General features: G+C 54.3%; 2 protein-coding genes across 2 annotated transcripts in view; both read left to right on the plus strand.

Moving 5' to 3' along the window:
* Positions 1 to 18827, plus strand: part of LOC309684662 (electroneutral sodium bicarbonate exchanger 1-like) — a gene marked incomplete at both ends in the record, with an annotated part of 253871 nt that overhangs the window by 20402 nt on the left and 214642 nt on the right. The gene's annotated exons all lie outside the window — the stretch shown is intronic.
* Positions 338 to 2108, plus strand: LOC309684658 (electroneutral sodium bicarbonate exchanger 1-like; the record flags this gene model as incomplete). The annotated part of the gene is made up of 3 exons (XM_082500525.1): positions 338 to 709; positions 844 to 977; positions 1862 to 2108. The coding sequence occupies exons 1-3, from the start codon at positions 503 to 505 to the stop codon at positions 2106 to 2108; spliced, it is 588 nt and encodes a 195-aa protein (XP_082356651.1). The 5' UTR covers positions 338 to 502.

Here is an 18827-nt window from a genome sequence, read left to right on the forward strand (position 1 = left end):
CAAGCCGGAGAAGCACAGCGGTCCTGAACTGGAGCGGACAGGAAGGTGTGAACTGAAATAGTTTGGTGGGGTGTTTTTCTGTTTGCCCCTAAAATCTGAGTGTGCACCTCCCTTCTAGCAGAGTTTTGGGGTTAACTGGGTCAGTGAAGGGGCTCCAGGTTCCCAGCTTGGTCCCCTGGGCTGGGCGGGTGGGAGATTTGGGCAGCTGGGCTGAGCCGCAGCATGGTTGCACACAGGTTTTCTTGCTTTGGGGTGGAAGCAGATGTGTAAGTACCTCCAGGTAGAGCTCTGCTGCTTCTCAAAGTGAGGGACTGTTGCAATAAGAGGGGACGGGCTCTCAGGTTTGGTCTCCTTTTCTTTTTGTTGGAGGGGTTTTTTGTATGCCTCAGTTTCTACTGGGGCTAAAATGGGAGAAGGAGACTTCTTTTTAGCAACGGAAGTTACTCTGTGCTTGTGATTGTCCTTCCTCAGCCAAGAAAACTCAACGCTGTCTTCCACGAAAATGTTGTTTTGTTTTTTTTTTCCTTCCTCCAGGCTCTTTGGCGGTTTGATCCGGGATGTGAAGCGAAAAGCCCCCTGGTTCTGGAGTGACTTTCGGGATGGTCTGAGCCTGCAGTGTCTGGCGTCCTTCCTGTTCCTCTACTGTGCCTGCATGTCCCCCATCATCACCTTCGGGGGACTGCTGGGGGAGGCGACCAACGGCCACATAGTGAGCACCTCTCTCTGTTGGGTGGCACGGGGGAGGACAACACTCATGCAAAAGTCCTTGCTGCAGTGAATTTGCACTTGTTTTTTTCCCCCTAATGATTTAATTACTCGCTGCTGCCTCTCTTCCCCGGACAGAGTGCCATGGAGTCGCTGCTGGGCGCATCCATGACCGGCGTGGTGTATTCCCTCTTTGCTGGCCAACCTCTCACCATCCTCGGCAGCACCGGCCCCGTCCTCGTGTTCGAGAAGATCCTCTACAAATTCTGCAAGTAAGGCTGGCTTCTGCGGCCAGGTGCTGCGAGCGCCTTTGGAAGAAGGCAGGGATGGAGAAAGGATGTTTTTCTTAGTGGTAGTTGGTAGATTTAAGTTGTCTTCTGTGTCACAGACATCACGCGCTGCTGCTTTAGTATGTGACGGTGCAGGAGCCCTCAGTCTCTGAAGGATGGATGGGTGGTTCGGGTTTTTTAGGGTTAAAGTGAAAGAGCAGGAGGAGGAGAAACCACAAGGATGTGGATGCCCGAGATGGGCTGCACAGGGAAGATGAGACAAATGACTCTGGTTTGGGAATGAGGGAAGATTTGCTTTCCTCTCAGTACAAACTCGGGCACTTTTTTGTATGATTTTTGCTGGAAGTGGAAATATATTTTACCCACATATCCAAAGAGTTTTCTGGTCAAATGTTTTGATGATTTTTGAGAAAGCAGGAGCTTTTCAGGCGAAATGGATATTTTCCATGACAGTCTTTTTGTTGTGGCAACTGTGATGGGAGATTAACCCCCTTATTGCAATTAAATTTATTATGAAGCCCCAACTTGCTGGCAGCAGGTAACTGGGTGCAAACCCAGCCGGTTTCGCTGTTAGGGCATTGGGGTGATATGGGAGAACACCACCTTCCACAACAGGGACCTGACCTCAATTAGCCTCCGAGGCATTAACACAAGGTCATTGTTAAATAAGGATTAATTAGCCTCTCCTCCTGCGGGCCCACACCCTGTGCCGCAGCCCCGAGGCTGTCTGTAGTAGGACCGGAAACTGCATTTACCATCCGCAGCCTTGACACGCTCCTGAATTGCTGCCGACTTTCCCCGAAGGAAGGCACGGCTCGGAGTCTCTTGCTGCCCTCTCCACCCTGCGTTTTCTTTTGCTTTCCCAGGGACTACGCGCTCTCTTATCTCTCTCTCCGGGCATGCATCGGGCTGTGGACCGCCTTCTTCTGCATAGTGCTGGTGGCCACTGATGCTAGCTCTTTGGTGTGCTACATCACCCGCTTCACCGAAGAAGCCTTCGCCTCCCTCATCTGCATCATCTTCATCTATGAGGCTCTGGAGAAGCTGAGTCACCTGCGAGTGACCTACCCTGTGCACACGCACAGCAAGCTGGACTTCCTCACCATCTCCTAGTGGGTTTCTTCCTCCTAAAGTGCCGCTGCCCCTTGGCAGGAGCTCAGGGCTGCACCTCCATCGCCTTCCCCTCACCCCTGTCTTGGCTTCTCTCCTCCCAGCTGTAAGTGTGAGGCACCGACCCATCCCAGCAACGAAACCCTGCAGTTCTGGGAGAGCAACAAGATCAATGTGTCTGGCATCACCTGGGAGAACCTCACGGTGACTGTAAGTGCCCCGAGTCACTGCTTCCTCGTGCCGCGGCCGCAGGGTCCAGGGGCACTGGCCTGGTGCAAAGCTCAGAGCCCTTCAGGTGATGGTGGGCTTCAACTTGTGCCAGTGCTGCTCTGAAAAGTCATTACTTCAGTGTGTTTAACCTCCTTGGGCCTGGGAAGGAGAGTTCACCTCATCCCCGACATGGTGGGCAATAACTGTTATCCTCAGGACAGCGGTTCTGTCTGGGAGCAAGGTTCAGTGGGTGCTTTGGTTATTGGAGAAGTTGGAGGACTTAAGTTCATGCTTGAAGGCTGTAATTAGCTTCCTTCATTGGTTCCTAGTAACTCCAGGCCTTGCTTTCTTACTCAGCGCTGTCTGAAGGTACGTGCATAAACTTGCATGTCTGAGCAGCCCCTTGGGCCATTGTTGCTGGAAGCAGAGCTCAGGCACAGGGTGGGACGCTCTTATGGACATCTTCACCCCCCTTGGCCGTGTCCTGTGAGCCCGACCCTGGGAAGGGACAATTTGTCTCTTCTCCTTTCCTGTCACTGTTGTCTTAGCCCTCCTTCCCCGTTCCCTCTTTCACTCTCCCCAAGAGTTCCCAGTGTTTCCTTCCCCTCTGGTGTCTTCTTCAGCCACGGTTACCTGCTGTTCAAGCAGAGGATGTGCCATAGGTCTGTGGTACAGTGTCCCATCACATCTCCTCTCTCCGCTGTCTGTGTAGTTCCATGTGTCACTTATTCAGCTGCTGTTGATCGTTAAATATAAATCTCCGCTAGCTGCAGCAGTCCCGAGGTCACAGATCTTGGAGCAAGATCCTCCAAACCCCCTAGTTATCCGAGGTTTCCTTGACGCATGTGCACTACCTTTGTGTCCTGATGCTCTGTTTCCCCAGGAATGTCGGTATTTGCATGGAGAGTTTCGTGGACCTGCCTGTGGACACGATGGCCCCTACACGCCCGATGTCCTCTTCTGGTGCTGCATCCTCTTCTTCTCCACCTTTGTCCTGTCGGGCTTATTGAAGAAGTTTAAAACCAGCCGCTACTTCCCGACCAGAGTAGGTAGAAGACGGTGGCCAGCAGCAGTCTCCACACTCATTTCCCAAAATGGCTTTCCCGGAGCACTAAGCAGTGTTTGCCACCGCTTGGTCAAACTGGGAAATATTGGACCTTGAAGGCCAAACTTGGATGTCTCTCACTCATTTCCAGGAGTGCAAAACGATCGTAGCGTTTCCCACCTGCCTCGTGACCTGCCCCGGAGTGGTTTTTTCCCCAGGCAGTGGGAAATCGGTCTTCCAAAGTTGGTTGTTTGTTGTATTTTCATTTGTGGTTTTTTTCACCTTGTGTGCCCAAGGGGAAAGTTGATTCAAATGAGGAACTGCCATAGAAAAAGACACAAAAGACACTGTTTCTTCCTTTTGAGGAGCAAATGATGCCTCAGTGCCTTATTCCCATTGTAGCTGTGAGTGCAGCTGTAGTGGCAGACGTCTGTTTCATTATTTTTTAATATTTATTGGCTTTTTTTTTAAGTTTGAATTTAAACCACCCTTTTCCACCTAATTAAACTTTTTTTATTGCCTGACACCAGATCTTGCAGGTACAAACACAGCAACACTATCCAAACGAGGGATTTGGCTGCATCTTCTCAGAGTGGTGGGAATTTGTTAACCAGCCTTAATGCTGTTGATGTCTTTAACTTTTCCATCTCACGGTATGGCCCCGTTTGTGCTGTCCCTTTCAGCTCTGCTTTCTTGCCCCAGGTACGGTCCACAGTCAGTGACTTTGGTGTCTTCCTCACCATCGTCATCATGGTCCTCATTGACTTCCTGGTTGGGATCCCATCGCCGAAGCTCCACGTCCCCCACATGTTCAAGGTAATGGGGTGTTTTGGTGTGGAGCCGCTTTCGGCCCTTGGGGATGCCACAGGGTGATGCTGGGACAGGACAGGGCTGAGTCTGGGGATGCTGGTGGTGTTACCATCTCCTCTTCCACCTCCGAATGCATCGTTTCCTTCTGGAAAGAAGACGCCAGCCCCAAAACTTGATACCTACAGAAGTATCTATAGGTGCTTGCGACGAGGACGCTGGCACTGCTGAACCCCGTAGGAGAGGGTGACGTGAAGGCAGGGCCAGGAGATGAGGCGGCACAGCGATGGAGAGGAAAATCAAAGCCAGTGAAGTGGCTGGGCTGGGAGTTGATCCTGATGTGTGTTTTGGCTTTGTTGCAGCCTACCAGAGACGACCGCGGGTGGTTGGTCAACCCCATAGGGCCCAACCCTTGGTGGACGGTGTTGGCCGCGCCCATCCCAGCTCTGCTCTGCACCATCTTGATATTCATGGACCAGCAGATCACGTCTGTCATTGTCAACAGGAAGGAGCACAAGCTGAAGGTAAGGGGCTGCAAGAGCTGACCCCATCCCCACCCCACTCTGGGCTGCAGGTGTGGGGAGAAGCTCCTATGCCAAGTGCTTTGTGAAGGCGTTGGTTTGGGACAAGGTCAGGCTGTGTGGCAGGATGCTCTGCTGGATTAGTGATGTCACAGGGAGCAAACGAGGGCAGTTCAGATGAGCAATCTTTTGGAGGAGCAAATTAATTTTCGAGCACTATAGAAGCGTGTTTTTGTTTCAGAATGCCAGCAGGAGCTGGGGGAACGAACTGTTTTGACACACTGCCAGGGATAACTCAGGGTCACATCTTGCTTACAAGCAGTAGAAATTTCTTTATGAATGAAAATAGTCTGTTTGTTTGTGTGTTTGTTTGAGAAGTAGCTATTGCACAAACCTCCCAAATCCACTTGGTCTGAACTCCTGCCAGATTTTCACGCAAGGTGCTTGCGCAAAGACCAGATCCATCCTTATTTTTGCCAATTCTTCTCTTTAATTTTCAAGAGGGTGACTTGCGCCCAAGTAGGGTTTGAGTCTGAGTCGCGACGTTGTCCTTGCTCTTGTGCTGTGGGATGCTCTGTTCCTTGTTTTGCTGCCCACAGAAAGGATGCGGGTACCACCTGGACCTTTTCATGGTGGCCGTGATGCTCGGGGTGTGCTCCGTGATGGGGCTGCCCTGGTTTGTGGCTGCGACTGTCCTGTCCATCACCCACGTGAATAGCCTCAAAGTGGAGTCTGGCTGCTCAGCTCCAGGAGAACAACCCAAGTTTCTGGGGATACGAGAGCAGAGAGTCACCGGCTTGATGATCTTTGTGCTCATGGGCTGCTCTGTCTTCTTCACTTCGGTGTTAAAGGTAAGAGGAAAATGCAAAACGCCCAACAAGCGTGAGCTTTTTGGAGGTTATACAAAAACCATCCCCTCCCTCCAGGCCTGAGTAGGTGTGGAGCAGAGGAGGAGGCGATCCCAAACCTTGAGGCTTGGCCCACGGTGGGAACCAGCCTTAGTTACCCTTTCCAGCCCTTCACACCCCAGTTTGGTGTCCTCGAGGCAAGCGAGCAGGACAACTGCTTTAATTCCCAGGTGTCTCTCAGGCCCACCTGTGTTTATGGGTTACGATGAAGTGGATTCAGACCAGTACACTGCTCTCTTTCAAGCAGGCAGCACCTTATGGGATGCAATTGGCTCCCCCAAATGCCTCCCAACAGCCGTTCCCAGTAGCTAAACACACCAAAATCATCCCCGTGGGCTTCCTTGTGTGTTCCTCCCTGTTACGGTTTGAGAGACCCATAACAATTTGTTCTCATTTAGACAATCATTCTATCACCCGATGACCCCTCCCCACCTGGGAAAGGGAAATTGGGAAAAACAAGAAAACCCGAGAGCTGAAGTATAAACAGATTTAATAGAATAAGATTAGATAATTAACATTAACAGCACTAAAGAACTGATATTGATCCCGACACCAATACGGAATATGCAAAGATTATACTCAGCCAATTCTATCAGTAGGAAGCTGTGCACTCCCAGCAGTGGACAGCTAATGTGGGACACTGCGAGCGCTACGGCTTCAGGAGGAAGGGAAGGCCTCAGGGCTCCGGCACCAGGGCACGAAGTTCTCAGGATGGCAGCCATCAAGGGAGAGAGAGAACTTCGCAGCAAACTTTTTAATTTATAATGAGTGTGACGTTGATGGTATGAAATAATCCTGTTGGCCAGCTTGGGTCAAGTGCCCGGGTCTCGCTCCTCCTCATCCCTGCACCTGGCGAGCTCGAAAACACTGAGACCTTGAGACCCACACACCATAGCTGGCTGTAAAGTAAATATTTTCACAAATTCAGACACTGGAGTCTTCTAAAAAAGCGAAGTTTTCCCAAGCATTAGAAGACAAATTAGTCCTGTGTCTCTCAAACCAGGACACTCCCACAAAGTCACCTCAGCTCTAGGCTAAAAGGAGGCACTTCGCTTTTGGGTGTTGCCACAAGAATGTGTAGAAATGTTCTTCTGCCGTCACAGAACGTGGCGTACAGTAGCATGGGTGAAATGGCCTATTTTCCTCCAACCTTTCAGGAAAATAGGATTATTCTAATGAAACATAACTCAGAAGCTCAGCCTAAAGCAGAGCATTCACTCACTCACTCGCACGCACAAAACCTCTACGGGTTAAGAGGTGACACATCTCCAACCCTGTGGAAACTGGAAAGTTTTAGGCAATTTTAGGCAGTGCCTCTAGAAGAGAGCAGTAATACTGAAAAAGCAATTAAAAAAATAAAATATTTCATTCTTTTTTTTTTAATTTCCCAGTTTATACCCATGCCTGTGCTTTACGGTGTCTTTCTCTACATGGGTGTGTCGTCGCTCAGAGGGATTCAGGTACGGACTCTTACAGCGTGCGGCTCCCTGCTGTGTCATCTCCAGAGAAGCAGGAAAAAAGCAGTGGTGTGGGAGAAAACCTCCCCAAAAGCAGGCAGTGAAAGTATTTTGTATAAGGAAAAGATTGGTGGGGGCACAGGAGGTACGTAGGGTGGGAGGACCAGGCAAGTTCAGCGCGCTCTGCGTCACGGTTTGGGACAGGGCAGTGTTTGGTGTGGTGAAAATGGGGGAATTCAGTGCAAAGCGAAGGCGATTTCTACTGCCGGTGGGAATCCTCACTGGGGGATTCAGTGGGCTGAGAAATGCCAAATAACAAACAGAAGAATAGAATATATTAAAAATATATTTTTATAGAAGAACAGGGAGAGGGGGTGAGATGGTCTGAGGAGGACCTGGGGGTGCGGACTGATGAGAAGCTCACCGTGAGCCGGCAATGCGCGATCGCAGCCCAGAAGGCCGACCGCATCCTGGGCTGCATCAGCAGTGTGGCCGGCAGGGCGAGGGGGGATTGTGCCCTCTGCTGTGCTCTGCTCTGGGGAGACCCCCTGCAGTGCTGCCTCCAGCTCGGGGACTGCAGCACAGGAGAGCCATGGACCTGGTGGAGCGGGGCCAGAGGAGGCCCCGGAGCTGCTGGGAGGGCTGGAGCCCCTCTGCTGGGAGGACAGGCTGGGAGAGGTGGGGGTGTTCAGCCTGGAGAAGAGAAGGCTCCGGGGAGTCCAGTGCCTAAAGGGGCTCCAGGAGAGTTGGGGAGGGACTCTGGATGAGGGAGGGGAGTGATGGGATGAGGGGGGATGGTTTGACACTGACAGAGGGCAGATTGAGATGAGATATCAGGGAGAAATTTTTCCCTGTGAGGGTGGTGAGGCACCAGCGCGGGTTGCCCTGAGAATCTGTGGCTGCCCCATCCCTGGAGGTGTTCAAGGCCAGGTTGGACGGGGCTTGGAGCAACCTGGGCTGGTGGGAGGTGTCCCTGCCCAGGGCAGGGGGTGGGACTGGATGATCTTTGAGGTCCCTTCCAACCTAAACCCTTCTGTGATTCTATAATAGAAGGACGTGGAATTATTGCAATTTGGTGGGCAGCTCTCATGGACACACTGGTTTATAGATGGAGCAAAGGGAAAACGGGTGCTGCTCCCGGGAGGATCAAAGTGGGATCCAGGATTTCTCACTGCACGCGAGATCCTGAAAACTCCTTCCACATCCCAACAGGGCCGGAAACTTTCCGCAGCTCCAAGGGGTAACTTTTCCGCTTTTATTTTGCAGTTCTTCGATCGCTTGAAGCTCTTTTGGATGCCGGCAAAACACCAACCGGATTTCATCTACCTGCGGCACGTTCCCTTGCGGAAGGTGCATTTCTTCACCGTGATCCAGCTCATCTGCCTTGTCCTGCTCTGGGCCATCAAGGTGTCCCGTGCTGCCATCATCTTTCCCATGATGGTAAGAGCCGGTGCCGCTCGGCAGCGGGACGTTTGCAGCATCAGAGTGAGACGTAGCATCATCTCACACCTCACCCCCTCTTCCTTCTTATTTTGTGAAGGTTTTGGCTCTCGTGTTTGTCCGGAAAGTGATGGACTTCTGCTTCTCAAAGCGGGAGCTCAGCTTTTTGGATGACCTTATGCCAGAAAGCAGGAAGAAGTTGGCCGATGCCAAAAATGAAGCCAAAGAAGAAGAGGTGATGCTTGCTGGGTGCTCGGGGGTGGGTGTCTCCCTCGGGCTCTGAGATTGCTTCTTTCCGTCACAGCTTCTCTTGAAATGTTGGGGGAAGATCCAAACTCAATAGAAATAGATCCTGACAGCCTGGATCCCGCATCATAACCTTGTTTTTAAATTAGCAGTGAGCTTAACACTTGAATAGCGGTATAATTTTTAAAGGTGCCATTTATAATAAACATTATAATTATGATGGAAAGATTTGCTCATAAGGGTGGTTTTAACTCACCACCACCACCCCCCCCCCAAAATGTTTGGAGTGAAAGGTCTTTCCCTGGCTGCGCTAACAGAAGGTCAGAAGGAGAGGGCAGCACGTGGGCTTTGCTGGGTGTTTAGTTTATCTCCACTTCGATCATAGACAGAGAACTTTGATTTGTCCCTTTTTATGTCAGGAGTCCCAGGAGATGATGGAAGCTGCTGCTGCAAACTCTGTTCGGCTGCAGCTGGGCAAGACCAGCAGCGCGGATATCCCAAAGCCAAGCAGCGACAGGTAAAGCCCCACCAAGCAGCAGGACCCCCGGCAAGATTAGCCTGAAGGGGGTTGGCAGAATTTTCACTGCGTTTATCTTTGCTGAGCATCCCAGCGCCATGCACTCAGCTTGGCGGGAAGAGCAAATTTATGGGCAGGGCGGGCGGCAGAGCGCTGGCACAGGCTGCCCAGAGAGGTGGGGGAGTCTCCTACTCGGGAGCCATTCCAAACCCGCCTGGAGGTGTCCTGTGCCACTGCTGTAGGTGCCCCTGCTCTGGCGGGGGTGGGACTGGGGGAGCTCCAGAGGGCCCTTCCAGCCCTGACCAGTCTGGGATTCTGTGCAGAGCCTTTGCACAGAGCTGTAGCTCTGCGGCTCTCCGGCTCGCCTTCCAAACCTCCTCATCCCGCCCAACCCGCTGTGCTTATGCTCAGCTTTGGTTCTCCTCCCCCCCGTTCCTCTTGCTGGTGCTGATGCGCTGGGTGGCGTCAGTTCCCACAGTCACAGATTGCTGTCTCAAATATTTATTGCAGGACTGATCCTTCGGAGATTAATATCTCGGATGAGATATCAAGAACACCCGTGTGGAAGGCTCTCACTATGAGCATGGAAACAGTCTGAATCTGGGGAGGAAAGAGGTAAAGGATCGCGTGGGAACGTGGCCGTGCTCCTTTGCGAGCGGTGGCACGTGCCTATGGCTTTTTTTTTTTTGCCGGCAATGCTGAGCAAGCGGCGAGGGCTGCGGCACACGAACCAGCTCCTCTCTGCCGGCACGGTCCCACGAGCGGGGCAACAGCCCCACTGATGACGCTCTCCCTCCTTTTCTCTCTCCTCCTCCCCCCAACTCCAGTTTTCGTGTTTAGGAATCTTGACTTTGAAGGAGAGGCGTGAGAACGTGACTGGGGATGTGCCCACGCAGACATGGGCAGAAACCGCTTTTATTTTGTTTTCCAGTTGGCGGATTCCCCTTTAAGCCACGGCGATGGTTTCAGCTGTCCTTGGTGTGCTTCAGGCATTCCCTCTCTCCAGAGCAGCAAACTGAGGTGCACATGACAGTCAGTGGGAGTTCGGTGGTGTTCCGCCTCCGTGTGTTCGTGTGTGGGTTGTTGCCGTTTTGTAGCGGTAGAGGGACTGCTGCCGCTTCATCGTTCAGTGCTATTTTTTTAATACCTCACTCCTTCTGTTTCTCTTTTTTTTTTGTTCCCCCAAAATAAACTCTGAATGTTTCTGTTGTATGTGATGCATTCTCCACTTTCTTCTTCATCGCGACCAGATTCTCGGGTCTGGTTTGGGGTCCTGCCTTCAGTTCGCCCTTCTGTCTCTCCCTGGCAGGAGAGGGATGCCCTCCGTGGCGGGGCAGCGCGGAGCGCCCGAGCGGTTGGGCCGAGGCGAAGGAAAAGCATTTACTCCCTGCGCTCCAGTTTTACACTGGAGTTTTTTTGGAATTTTTGTTTGTTGGTTTGTTTGTTTGTTTTATGATAATTATTTTTCTTGCTGCGGCTCTGCCGTCAGCCTGGAAGCTGCAAAAGGCAGAAATGGCGCCTTCTCCTCCCCCGGCTGTTAAATTAATATAAGGCAGCGCTTCAGATCAACCCCCTCCAATCCGCCGGGTGGTGGCGGGAGTGTCCAGGCGAGACCTGGGGCTCTGTGTCCCCGGGCTGCCCCTCTGCTGTCCCTCCGCTTTCCTTCCTTTTCCCTCCCTGGCTCTCTCGCTGTGGTGTTTTTTCCTCCTCCCCTCTCCTCGCAAAGCCGCGTCTCTCTCGCAGGGTGGGATGAGCCCGGAGGCAAGTGGGAAGGTGCCTTTTCCTCCTTGGCAGCTGCCTCCAGAAGTCCTTACTTAAAAAGCAAAGCAGATTTCCCCGGTGCAGCCCTCTTCTGTATTCGAAGCTCGGGGGTTTTTGCTGCTCACAGGGTGAGATTTTTTATTTATTTATATATTTATGTATTTATTTTTAATTAAATGAAAGCTGAGGTCTTGGTTAACAACGTGACTCTGAGCCACCTAAAAGGCGGCTGTAACCCCCCTGGGCTGACTGTGGGACACAGTGCTGCGCCTGTCCCCCCCTTCGTGCTCCGTGATCCCATGGCCGGCTCTGTATTTTGGGAGGATTTAATATTTCCCTGTGCAGAGGAGAATTTTACGGGGAGGAGTCGGGAGTAAAAATCCCTCTCAAAGCTGCTCCTGGAGTCGCTTTAGGAATCAAAAGAGATATCCCTGCAGTGACCCGCAATGCTTTAGTTGGCAGCAAAGCCCCTTCCCAGCGAGGCGGGACGGGGGCTGCTGTGCGCTTCGGTGCCTTCAAACAGCTCCTCACACCCCCCGGGGGCCCCTCGAAAGAAGTTTCCTAAAATGATGCGCATAATAGAGATCCTTAAGCTGGGGGGAGGGGGGGGTAATGTAAAAAGGTAATAAAAAAGGGTGGGTTTTTTAAAATTATTTTAATTCCCCCTCCCCCAGTGCGCTACATGTAGAAATACAGCAATTATTTTAGTTGCGCAGATGCTGAAATATATTTATTTTATTGTAAGAGATGATCTAGTTTGGAAACGCTCCGTGTTGTAAATCAAACTGGGGGTGGGGGAATCCCCCAAGCGAATCTGTGTTATTTATCACTTTGAATCTTTGTGTGGTTTTGTGTTTGGTTTTAGGTTTTTTGTTTCATTGGGTTTTTTTAATTTATTTTGGGTTCATTCTGTGGAACACAGATGACACAAATCCCTGTCGCCGTCGCGTGGGTCCCGTCGGTGGAGCGTCACTGTGGACTGAGGGGTTCCCCCCGCCGGAGCCGGGACTGTCGGCCCTTTTTCTCTTGTTGCCCATTGAACGTAATGGGAAAAAAAATGGAATAAACCTCTCGTTTGTCTCACTGCGCCGCTGCCGTGTCTTTGGGAGGGCGGGGAGGAGGCGGAGGGGGCTGTGGAGCTTTTTTTTGGGGGGGGGGGGGGGGGGGCTGGAGGGGATGGGGGAGTGGGCAGCACTGATTTTTGGGAGAAAGCCCATTTGCGTGGGGCTGGGGGTGGGGAACCAGCTGACTGGGGAAAAGGCTGAAATTAGCGGGTTTGGGGGGTTGAAAAATTTAATGACTTAACTATGTTTTGGGTTTTAATTTTTTTTTTTTTTAATTTGGGTTATTAAATTTGGGGGTTTAAATTTTGTTGTTTACTTTAATTTGGGTTTTTAAATGTTTTTTTTATATATAATTTTGGTTGTTTCTCTGTGCAAGTAATTGCAATGAGCTCTGTGTTGCAGGAGGGAGGGGACAGCAGTGTCACACGTGTCCCCTCTGCCAGACCGTGGGGTGCTCAGGGAGCTCAGAAAGGGGACTGGGGGGAGGGAGGGGCCGGCGCACAACAGAAATTGAGCATTTCTTCCTCCCTACATTCTTGGGGGTATATTTTTGCCCATTTGCAATAGTTAATTAGCATTACATTAAATCCAAAGAGATTCTAGTTATCTTTCATATAGTATTTTTTTTATTCATTTCTTTCAAACCCCCCTCTGTCACAGGTCTGTGGGGTCAGGCAGGCGCATCCCCAGTTCCCTTTTACCTAAAATTTGAGGAATTGAGTGAAAAAAGAGGGCACCTGAGCCAAGCCAGGGGTCAGAGCCTGGAAATCCCGGGGGACCAGCGGCGTGCGGGATCCCTGTGGGATGCTCGGAGGCGTTGGAGACGTCAGAAACCTGCTGCCGGATTTAGGGAAGGTTTTATTACGATTCAGGGAAAGCTGCAGGATCCGTGGTGCTGTGGGAGCAGTTACAGAGAAAACAGCCAGAGAAATCGAGGTTTGAAGGGGCGGTCGAGCCGCGGGGGCACTTACCTTCTGCAAAGACAGCCGTTCCCCTAAAAGCAAGATCCTCTTTTCCTCCTTCGAGCTGGTTGTGGCTAAACTCTTCTCCTCACCGGTGCCTTTAAGCTGGTTAGCAGGATGCTAAAAGCTGACGGGTAGGTCACTGCTACTCCTGGTTTTAGTCGGATGGGTCATTATGAATCATTACAGCATTTTTTAAGTGGGGCTGTTGCAAAAAATACAGTTGTTGCACTATTTCCCACCTTACGCCTTCAGCGAGGGGCTGATTTGGTGGTTGGGGGTGGGGGGGTGGGGGAGGGTGGGGGGTGGGGGGGGGTGGTGGTGGTGGTGGTTCTCTTTTCTATTTTTTTCCACTCTTTGGACCAAAGGAGTGACCTGTGGGTTTCCTCCTTTCAGGTGAGATGGCCCCGTGGTGCCACAGCCCATCTCGCAGGGAGGAATGATTTCTCTGCCCACGGGGCCGCCCTTTCCAACACCTTTGGTTTGAGTTGAAAAAGTTAAGAAACAAAGAAGAGGAAAAATGTAAAAGAAGCCTTTGGGTACCCAAGCACCGGCTGCTGCTTTTCGCCGAGTGAAACTCGGGTGGGAGCTCATCAGCTGGACAGACACCATCATAGACTCACGGAATGGTTTGGGTTGGAAGGGACCTTGAAGGTCATCGAGTTCCACCCCCCCACCATGGGCAGGGACACCTCCCACTAGACCCAAGCCTGGTTTCATCCCCCAAGGTCAGATCTGAAACTGGGGCCGTTCCCCACCAAGTGTCAAGGACCGGCGCAGGAAGTGCAATTCCGGGGGCTCTGGTGGATTAAAGGAGCTGCTTCGGTCCCTCAAGATACCCTAAAAAAAACAGAACAGGGGCAGAATCCACCCAGTGTGAAGGAGTTACAGCAAGTTCTAGGAACTTTAAGCTGTTGGCGTAAACACACCCCTGGCTTTTCCATCATTGCTCGCCCCTTGATGATTTGCTCAGGAAGGGAAAATCCTGGGAATGGACTGACCAACATACCAATGCCTTGGAATTGCTAATAAAAGAGCTGAGGTTATTCCAACAACTTGGTCCTATACATCCAACTGACCCTGTCCATGTAGAATGGGGGTTCAGTGAACGTGGTTCTCACTGCACTTTGGCAGAAGGGACCCACACATCTCCACTCCCCACACCGACAACCCTCCCCCTCCCCCAACGCTCCAAAAAGCAGCAGTCCTTAGGGCAGACTCCTTAAGCTGACTCCACAGCTACGGCTCCCCGTCGGCTCTGGGGGAGATAAGGGGGCCCCGGGGGTCTCCGTGGGCTTTAAAGGGGTCCCATGGCTGCCCACGGGCAGAGAGAGGGGTAGGAGAAGAAAAAAGGAGAAGAAGAGAAGAGGTGGGTCGAGGGGGGAGGGGAGAATGGTGGGGGGAATGGTTGGGGGTGTGGGAGTGAGCGTGTGAGGGGGGAGTGAGGGGAATGGATGTTTGTGAGGGGGGAATAGATTTTCGTGAGCGGGAGAGGTGAAGGAGCGGAGGTTTGCAGGGCTGTGAGGTGCCTGTGAGAGAGGAGGCCCCGGAGGGAGCTGAGTGGAAAGGGCTGTGTGTGGAAAGAAAAGCTTTAAGGACAGGCCGGGCTGGGGAAAGGTGGTGGGCCCTGAGGGAGGGCTTGGGGAGCGGGGCTAGAAGCGTGGGTTTGGGGCAAAACTCTGGGAAAGAAACTGCAGGACAGGGCCAATCTGAGGATACAGTTTTAGCGAAGCTTCAAGCAAAGGGTGACCAAAGGTGCCTCTTGTCCTTTTGTGGGCTGGTTTTGTCTAAGTTATTCATGCGAGTGGATTTTTGCCACACGGGATGGGAACGTTCGCTTCCCGGGATAGCTGATGCCCCTGGATAACCACTGCCCGCGAAGCACTGCGAAACCCCGTGTTCAAAAATGAGAACAAAGGCCGTGTTTTGCCTCTCGGAAGGATCTCTAAGCACCGTCTCCACGTTATTTTCAGTACCTTTCTGGTTGTTTTCTTTCCCCCCATCCCCGTGATGTCCGTCGAGGGGGCTGGCGGAGCTCTGCAGGCAGATGTGGGGCTCATTTTGGTGAGGGCTGAGCTGATTTCAGGGAGTCCCGGCTCATTTTGCGGAGGATTGGGCTAGTTTAGGGGGGTCCCGGCGCATTTGGGGGAGGGCTGCGCTGTTTTCGGCCTCGCAGTGCCCGGGGCGGAAAGAAGCGGTGGTGCGGGGCTGAGGGGGCCTCGTTCTCCTCGGCGCGGCCCCGCCCCTCTCGCCCGCCGTTGCCGCGGCGACGTTGGGGGGCGTGGCCCGGATCTGCCCCATGGCGCATGCGCGGGTGGGCGGACGCGAAGGAGAACGTTTCCGGTGTGCGGCGGTGGTCGGGAGCTGCGGCGTTTGGTACCGGGAGAGACGGGGGGACCGGGGCCGAGGGGGGCGGGAGCGGGGTGGGGGTGGGGCGGCGGCGGCGGCAGGAGCGGTGCGGAGGTCTCCGGGTCCAGTTCGGGGGGTTGTGGGGTGGCGGGACCGGGCTGGGGGGCGCGGGGTGTGGTCTGGGCCTGTTTGGGGGGGGTAGAGCCGAGTGGGGCGTCCCCGGGGGAAACAGGGCCGATTCAGGCTCCCCCGTCCCCCGCTGCCATCCCCTCACCCCCCGCTCGCTCCCCGCAGGTGGCGGCAGCCCCGGCCGCAGCGCAGGGTGCCCGGGGCCGGCCTGGCCGGGCGCTTGGCTCCGCTCTGGGCTCCGCTCTCAGCCCCCCCCGGCAGGTCAGCCCGGCCGTGCCCCCTTGGCCCGCCTCCAGCCCACGGCCGAGTCCCCCCAGGTACCCCCGAGATGGGTCGGGGGGTGTCAGCGCTGGGCCCCCTGAAGCGGGTGGTGGGCATGGGCATTGCTGGGAGCCCGTGGGCGGCCCTGGGACCCCCTCAAAGCCCACGGAGACCCCCCGGGGCCCCCTTATCTCCCCCGGAGCCGACGGGGAGCCGTAGCTGTGGAGTCAGCTTAAGGAGTCTGCCCTAAGGACTGCTGCTTTTTGGAGCGTTGGGGGAGGGGGAGGGTTGTCGGTGTGGGGAGTGGAGCTGTGTGGGAGGAGTCCCGTGTCTTTGGGGAGCTTTGGGGGTGTTGGGCAGATTTGGGGGAGTGGGGGAGGGGTCCCCTCCTTTGGAGCTCCCTGGTTCTTTTCTTGTAGACTGTGGGAGGCAGCGGGCGAAGGGGGAAGGCAATAGAGTGAGTTGCTGTACTTCAGTCCTTGGTTGAGAGTCAGCGACTCTGCTCCCTTGCTGCTCAGCAGACTATTGGCTCCGTGGGGCTGTTTCTCCAGGCAGGCTACGACTACAGAAACGGCCCCACTTCCTCGGAAGAGTTGTCAGCGGTGATGTCTCCTGGGAACATACTGCCTGACGTTGGATAGACCTGGCACCACGCAGCAGCTCAGAGCTCCACAGTGTATGCTTCCACGCTCAGTTCCGTTCCCTGCCTGGGAACCCGCTCTTTCTCGGTCCCTGCTGGCAGCTCCTGTGGAGGCTCCTGGCCGAGGACCAGCCCCAGTTTCCCCACTGCCCCACCAGCAGCCATGGGAGAGCGGGGGGTGTCCTGAGTGTGTGAGCACCACTGGCTCTGTTGCTGCACTGGGCCAGGGCTCCAGGAAGTGGTAGAGGGAGCTCTGGGAAGAGGAGCTGCTCCTCAACAGGCTGCTGCAGTCCTCCGAGTTGGCCAGCGAGCACAGGCTGCAGGGGCTCTTGCGGTAGCCCTTGGGGGGCCCAGGATCCCGGGGGGTTCCCTGGACCAGAAGGAGCTGTCCCCACTGATAGGACCTATAGGCAGCAGAGGAGGGCAGGGGGACGTGGGGGCTTGGGGGGGTTAGGGGGTAGAGAGAGGCATCACTGCTCAGATGGTATATGGTTGGCAGGGAGCCCAGTGGGTCCTGTGGGGCCCGGTGCTCCCTCCTCGGTTGCCCTGCAGAGGAGGAGAGAGAAGAGACCCGCTGCACCCCGTCTCCTCCGTCGGGGCCCGCGGGCAGCACCCCCTCCTCAGCAGGCGGGCAGGGCTGCCCAGCACAGGCAGGGCACGGGCTGAGGGTCTGGGGCAGGATCTGGGGGTCTCCCCCACACTCCCTGCTTCTCCTGTGTCGACTTGAGCCTCCCATCCTTCATCCGCTAGCCGAGAAGCTGCTGAGGGAGGGGACGGAGTGAGCGGCCGGCAGCCCCCGGCACAGCCCCGGCTCAGGGCTGCCGTGGGGTGTGGGCTGTTTGCATGGTGCTCGGTGCCAGGGCCACTCACTGCTCTGCTCCTCTGGGCGGGCTCTCGCGTCCGTCGTCCCTTGCTTTGGCTTCTTCCAGTCCCTCTGCAGGACCCCGGGAGCTGGGTGAGACGGGAGCAGCTCCCAGCCCCGCGCCGCAGCCCCCCACCCCACCCCACGCTGCGGCACAGTGCGGTGCAGCAGTCGCCTACCTGGAGCCGCTTGGTCCGTAGCACAGAAGAGACCGCGCTGAGCCCCATCAAAAGCATCACGAGCGGAGCCAGGTGAGCTGTGGGGGGGATGTTGGACTCCCTCCTGGCACCAGCTGCGGTGCAGCCGCGCAACCCTGGGGTGCCCCCCATGGGAAATGTTAAAGAAATAAAATGTTGGTCTCTATCCCTGGTGCTGTGGTTCCTCCTCCCATCGCGTGGCTGGGGCTGTGCCCCCCTCAGTGCCCGACCCAGTGGGACAGGCTGGCACTGCTGGCACCCACCAACCTGGGGGGTGGTGGTGTCGGGGGAGCTGGGTGGGCTGGAGAAAGGGAGGAAGCACCTCTTGAAACCAGCTCAGCCCTCTCCAGCCACAAAACCCTCCCCAGAGGCACCAGAGGGGACCCCCAGATCCTTGAAAAACTGCCCCAGACTCCCTCTGGCCTGCAAGATTCCCCCCCCAGGACCACATAAGGGCCGCCCAGGATCCCTAACGGACACCTTAGTGGCGTCCCAAATCTGGGTTCTTTACCTGCTGGGCAAGCCAGTAACACACTGTATGGGAGCAGCCAGCCAAGCCGGTTTCAGAGCACCAGAGGTGAGAGGCAGGGAGCTGCCATCCCACTCAGCTCCATCTCCGCCGTGCCGTGGCTGTGCAGAGAGAACTTGGGGGGAGCTGCAAAACAGCTCAGCCCGGGCTTATCTCAAGATGGCACAGAACAACCAAAACCAAATGGCCCTTAACAATCAAAATGCCCCGAGTCCCATCCCACCACTCTTCCCGTGACATTGAGCACCGGACATCACAAATTGGCAACAGAGACTTTGCTATGGCACCACCAGAGGGAAATATCCCAGACAGTGTAATCCACTCAGGCATAATCCTGCACCCTCACCGAGTCAGGAAATATAAACCGCGGGGTCTGGGGAGACAAATGGGGAATCCTCCAAGGATACAGCTGGCCCCTCGGAGATCCGTCCCCCCCATCCAGGACGCTGGAGGGGAGCATTTACAGCCGAGGACGGCCTTTCCTTTAACCTCTAGAAAAGCCGGCTTTTGCTAAAAAACAAACGTCCCCCTCCTGCCCCTGCCCCCTCTGAAATGAAATAAATAAAGAATTAAAATCCTTGCAAAACTTAAAAATAGCCGCTAGTTTCGTTATCGTTACATTGATTGTAAAAACTGATGAGCTGCTGTGCTGTGCGCCGCAGCCCAACCTCCCCCCCCCAACGCTGGGCGAGCTCCTCTGGCCATGCCTGGGATGAAAAACCGGTGGCTTTTAGGAAATATCAAATAAAAAATTAAAAGAAAAAAAAGAATAATAAAACCTCTCTTTCTCTCTGCCTGTGTTAGTCTAACAAAACGG

This window comes from Vanellus vanellus (assembly GCF_965231255.1).
Source record: "Vanellus vanellus genome assembly, contig: HAP1_SCAFFOLD_66, whole genome shotgun sequence".
Taxonomy (NCBI): domain Eukaryota; kingdom Metazoa; phylum Chordata; class Aves; order Charadriiformes; family Charadriidae; genus Vanellus; species Vanellus vanellus.